The sequence below is a fragment of the Silurus meridionalis genome, chromosome 22 (assembly GCF_014805685.1).
Source record: "Silurus meridionalis isolate SWU-2019-XX chromosome 22, ASM1480568v1, whole genome shotgun sequence".
Lineage (NCBI taxonomy): Eukaryota > Metazoa > Chordata > Actinopteri > Siluriformes > Siluridae > Silurus > Silurus meridionalis.
In genome coordinates, this window is record NC_060905.1 from 4,931,236 (window position 1) to 4,937,036 (window position 5,801).

The 5,801-nt window shown below is 38.3% G+C and overlaps 1 protein-coding gene across 2 annotated transcripts; it reads right to left on the reverse strand.

The window, feature by feature from the left end:
• Positions 1 to 631: 631 nt before the first annotated feature.
• LOC124376185 (stimulated by retinoic acid gene 6 protein-like) lies at positions 632 to 3,084 on the reverse strand. 2 transcript variants are annotated; one of them, XM_046835159.1, is made up of 2 exons: positions 2,617 to 3,084; positions 632 to 2,418 (listed from the first exon to the last, which is right to left on the reverse strand). In XM_046835159.1, exons 1-2 carry the CDS (start codon positions 3,013 to 3,015, stop codon positions 1,153 to 1,155), a joined length of 1,665 nt encoding a protein of 554 aa, XP_046691115.1. In that variant the 5' UTR covers positions 3,016 to 3,084; the 3' UTR covers positions 632 to 1,152. The 2 variants fall into 2 exon arrangements, with proteins under 2 accessions (XP_046691115.1, XP_046691114.1); XM_046835158.1 differs by having other exon boundaries at positions 632 to 3,084.
• Between the last annotated feature and the right edge of the window lie 2,717 nt (positions 3,085 to 5,801).

Here is a 5,801-nt window from a genome sequence, read left to right on the forward strand (position 1 = left end):
GGCGGTTATTACTAATCGCGCTACAATATAGACAATTCTAAGTATACCTTCATTCTATTATCTACAGTTCTCATGTACTCAAGTTCTAATATATATCTTATTAAAATTGACAATGCACCAGACAGGGCAGGCTTTTAATATCCACACTCACTTTTAAGCTGTATAAGAAATAATTCTCTTTCGTCAGTTTGTGTATACCACTTGTCATCTTATATAGTATGATGAATTTGTAAATACGGATTCAGTGATTAATATTATAAGTTACAGTCTGTTGTGACCTTTATCAGAATCAGAATCACCTTTAGAATTCGTCATGGTGTGCTGTTGCTATAAAAATATAAAAACTAGAAAAAAAACTAGGAAATTAAAATAATAAAGTAATAAAGACACAGACTGTACAATTTGTGCAGGGTATGTAAAAGTAAGGTAGTGCAAATTATATTTGTGATGAATATTTTCCAAATAATTACAAGATAAGATAAGATAAGTAGTCTTAGTTGTTTGTATTAATTTAACTCATATGAAATAACAATATGGGGTTTAGATTAATGTAATGTTAGTGTTTATGGAGACAGATGTAGAGAAGTTAGAATTTGGAAAAAAACAAGGACAGTCACGGGGAGTAAAAATCAAAAAGAAATGGTCATGTTTCTGCCCTGTTTCTATTTCCATATTCCACCTGAAGCAAATCATTGGTACAAAAAAAGATTTTGCCTGAGTTTTAAAGCTGTGGTTACCCAACACTTTTTATTCCAGTGACTTGCTGTGAAATGAAATGTAAACTAGAAACAAAATGTCTTTTACTCTGAAAAAAATATAACTTTTATTTGTACAGTAAAAATACCTGCATACAAACAAAAAATATTGTTAACACAGAATGTTTCTTTGTCCATTAAAACATGTAGACTTACATTTATTGAGAAAAAAATATTAAAAAAGAATTGAGAAAAAAATAACCGTTCTGAATAAGCTACCTGAAATGTACTGCTACTCTGCTACTAGCAAGTCAATATTGTGAACATAATATTGTGAAAATTTAGGGTTTTTTTGTTTAATACTTTTTTCAATAAAAATCATTTACTTGAAAAAACAAATACAGCTAAATATTGTTGCAAGGTGTTCCAGAGTTTTTCAGTGTTGATGCTGTTGTTTTTAAGCCTTATTTGAAATGGCCCAGGCGAAGGCCAGTTCTCTCTCTCTGTCATTCACTTGCTTGTGTTTCTTCCTGAGCAGGATGAGTTTTGGGTTCCTCAGGAGGGTGTACGCCAGATGCCAACGAATGTAAACCCGGTCCTTCACTTGCGACTCTGAGTTTGTGAAAGAGTTTGATCTGTATCTGAGACTCACCATATGTTTGAGCAGTAAGTGACAAAAACACACCAAAACGGGATTAGTATGATAATGATCCGCCATGATCATTCCCACCCACATACTGAAACACAAGTCCATATTTTCGAAGCCCTCTGGCATTATGGTTCGCTCGATGCGTGACACTAACATCAGACCCACGGCAGCACTTTTTAATATTCGCAACATGCAACTCATTATGCCGGAGATCATGTTGAAGAAGAAGAAGAAGTAGTTAAACATGTGGAAGGCCTTTCTGTTGTTGAGTGCTAGTGGCTTGTCTTTATCCTTCTCTGTGGTTTTGTCTTGCAAGAAAAATAAATGTCCCAACATGCGCTGCAACCCCATTAGAGCCAGCAAGAGGAAAAAATTCAACAGACTCGTAGCAGTCAGATTCAGCCAGTGGAGAAAGCCGTGTTCCCGGATAGGTGATACAACCAGATACACGAGCACCAGGCCTGTCACAAACATCGGCATGTGAATAATCAGATAACCCCACATGCAGTAGGCAATCTGATAGCTAGGATATTTCAAAAGCCCCATCACTCCTTGAGAAGGGTTCAGCTTGTACTTCTTTGGCAAGAATTGTTTTTCTCCAACTCGCAGGGATTTTATGTGCTTTCTGTAATTAAACAACACCTGGCTGACGTGAAGGACAGATGAAAGCATGGCACAAGCTGCTGAGATATACCAGGTGTATGTGATGTAGTTCAGGTGTGTGATAAAGACTGATTCAGGCAGGTACATTTGAAAAAATTTCCAAAACTTATATACCTGTATTGTCAACCACCAAGAAAACATCTGCTCTGATATTATAATCACAAACAGTCCGTAGATGGAGAGAACAACAGTGGCGATGATTCTGTTTGGGAATTTAAAATACGGATCCCATTCGTATACTTTTCTCTGAAACCAGTTCTTTTGCATGGACACTTCAGAAGGCCGTCTCAGTAAACACTGAACATGCTTGTACTCATTCTCCTTTACTTCGTCCTGCTTCTTGAGATTCCTCAGCCGGTTCTGCATTATGAAAGAGCCAAAGCGACACACCAGGAATCCCAAGCACAGTATCTGTGGGAGTTGACACAACCACACGTACCACAACACAAGCTTCTCATAATCATCATCAGGTGCAACTGTGTAACATGAGAAACAAATCCACAACAGTGCAATCAGCCAGGAGAGTGAATAGATCAGCCCCAGAACTCCACCGAGCTGCCGGTGTGGTGTGGAGAGACAGATGAATAACGGCATGCAGGTGATACTCACTATCAATGCAGTGATCAGAGCCACCAACACTTTGATATAAGACGGCACGTTCGGATTCAAGGTGCTGTTAATTATCAGGTTGATCACATACGGCATGACAGCACCAAAGGCAAAACCGTAAGACCAGCGGTTCTTCATCTTCCCCATGAAGTCCAGAGGTACTACGCAACCGAATCGTCCTGTCAGACACGGCATTCTCCTCTCACAGTCACGTATATTCTGTCTGCGTTCAACAAACGACAGCAGGAGTATAATAATCACAGACGGCAGCAGACTCAGCGACATAAACTGCGCACTGTAATTGTAACAATACAACTGTCCTTCATCTGTGGTGTTTGGAGAATCATCTTGTCTTTGCCAGTCACTCTGCTGTGTATTGCTGTTCATTGAAAAAACCATTTTCTCTGAGTTTGTCGCCTGAATACTACAGAAAGAGCAATAGAACTCTTCTCTTTCTTCTGTCTGGGTAGATGTGTTTGTGTAGTTTGTGGGTATCGGAAACGGAAGCTCGGGCAGTTTGATTTACAGAACGCTGCATTAAAAACGTCTGGTGAGCCTCTTTACAGATGCTTCAGATTGTAGACATCCTGTCTCGCACAACACCGAAACAATTCAAAACAATAATTTTATAAAGTCTGCCGCATCGGCGTATGCACAACCAGACTGCATATTATAGTACTGTTATATTCAGTTGGCACTCGTGTTCATAGCAGGTTTCTAAAATGTGGGAATTACCAATTTTTTTCCCATCAAATACCAAGTACCCTAGAACCAGTGTTTGATACCGATACCAGTACTGAATACAAGAATTATTGAAAGCCATCAGGATTAATAGTTAGTGAACAAGCATGGGCTGGGTTTTTTTATTTTTTTATTCATAATTTATTATTAATTTTAAAACATTTGTGAACAAACAAATGTTTAACTAAATATAATCTGCCACATAAACCACATTCTAACTGTCAAAACATGTTTCTACATTCCTTCCCCGTTATAGATTTGTTTCTGGAGGTACAAAAGAATGCTGACACTTTTCTCCTTGACATGTTTCTGCTTTGATTTGTCATTCCTTTACTTCGACACAGTAATCCTGAGACATATGACTGACTTAAAGATGCAATACAAACAAAGACCGGTTTGTATGGTGAACAGAGACCAGCGTAGGAAGAAATAGTTCCTATTCACGTTAACTAATATTAACAGTCACTTGTTTTAAACATTCCAGTTAGGTTTGATATTTTAATGTGAGACTCGATCCTCTCGGTACAACCCCGGCATCAAATGTGGAGATACTTCAGGACTGATCCACTGAGTCTTATCTCTCTGTTAGAGCACATGTTCAGATGACACTCTGGTCTCCTCAAGTCAAGAAGTTTTTATTGTCATTTCAACTATATAAAGATGACACAGGCAACATAGAGCAACATAACACAACATTGAGCAAAGCACTAAAAGTTGTCAAAGTCACATAGAGTGCAAAGTGTGCAACCTAGTGCAAACAGTGCAATACAACCGACAGTGCAGGACAGATCCACAAAATAGCACCGACCAGTTTACATTCTGTATATGTTATACAGTACAATGTGCAAAAAAAATTGTAATTGTCAATAAAGAGGGTACTTGTAAACATATACACTTCTGTGTAGCAGCAGTTGGTGGCAGTTAGGATTAAGATAAGATAAGATAAGATAAGATAAGATAAGATAAGATAAGATAAGATAAACCTTTATTCGTCCCACAGTGGGGAAATAAATGCAAATATATAAAAAAGAATATACACGTACTATAATAAAAGTATATACACAGTATAATGTATAAATACAAATAGGGGAGAAAAAAGTACGCATTTCAGGTAATATTTCAAGGTGGTATTGCACGTAATTGCGGGTAATATTGCACATAATATTGCACATGATTCATGTAATATTGCACACAGGTAATGTTATTGCACAGCTAAAAAGTAATAACAGTGTTGTATTTTTGTGACTGGTTTTACTGGGAACAGCTTTGGTTGTAAAGTCTAATAGCAGCAGGGAGAAAAGACCTTCTGTAACGCTCCTTCAGACACTTAGGATGTATCAGTCTGTCACTGGAGGAGCTGTTTAGCGATGTAACAGTTACATAGAGGGGGTGAGAGTCGTTCTGCAGCATTGATGATAGTTTTGCTACCATCCTCCTTTCTTCCACCTCCTGTACAGTGTCCAGGGGAATCCCCAGGACTGAGCTGGCCTTCCTGATCAGCTTTTCTAGTCTCTTCCTGTCTGCAGGAGAAAGCTGCTGCCCCAGCAGACCATACCATAGAATATGGCTGAGGCCACCACATAGTCAAAAAAGGTCTTCAGTAGCTCTCCTTGCACTCCAAAAGACCGTAGTCTCCTCAGCAGAAAGAGTCTGCTCTGCCCTTTCTTATAAATTGCCTCAGTGTTGTCTGTCCAGTCCAGTTTGTTGTTTAGGTGAACACCCAGGTGTTTGTAAGAGTCCACTCTCACAATGTCCTTTCCCTGAATGTTTACTGGTGATAAAGTTTGTTTGTGCCTACGGAAATCCACCACCAGTTCTTTCATTTTTCCCCGCATTTATCTGGAGGCAGCTCCATTTGGCACCAGTCCACAAAGTTCTAAAGCAAGCAGAAAAGATTAAAGCAAAGGTGGGATGCACAGATTATTACCTGAAAATCCTGAAATTCATGAAAATATACAATTTTTTATGCTTATAATTTTTTTTTATATTAAATTAAAGACCCGAATGTGCAACATGAGCACAACACAAGGCATGACATGAGTGCATAAATTAATGATTCAATCATTCTTAGTAAAAGAGTTCAGAGAAAACATTCTTCTGTTTATCTGAGCTACGACGCTGATGTTGATGGTGGTCACACTGTCGTAAGTGTGTGATCTTGCGTAGTGCAATTGATTTCGAGAGTTATTTGTTTTTATACAGTTTGTTAGCTCTATGGTAACAGTCAGGAAGTTCCCCAAAACATGCCAGGACTCTAGATATATATTGCATGCATTGCATAACTTATTAGAACAAACTTGTGTGGATAGAAAGAAGGTAAACTGAATCAACTCTGTTCAGATTCTGGAAAAATTAACAGAGCCATCCAGTCTTTTTCGGATGAAGATCAGAGCTGGTGATTTCTCTGATCTGATTGGTTGAAAGATTTTGTTTGATTCATTGTC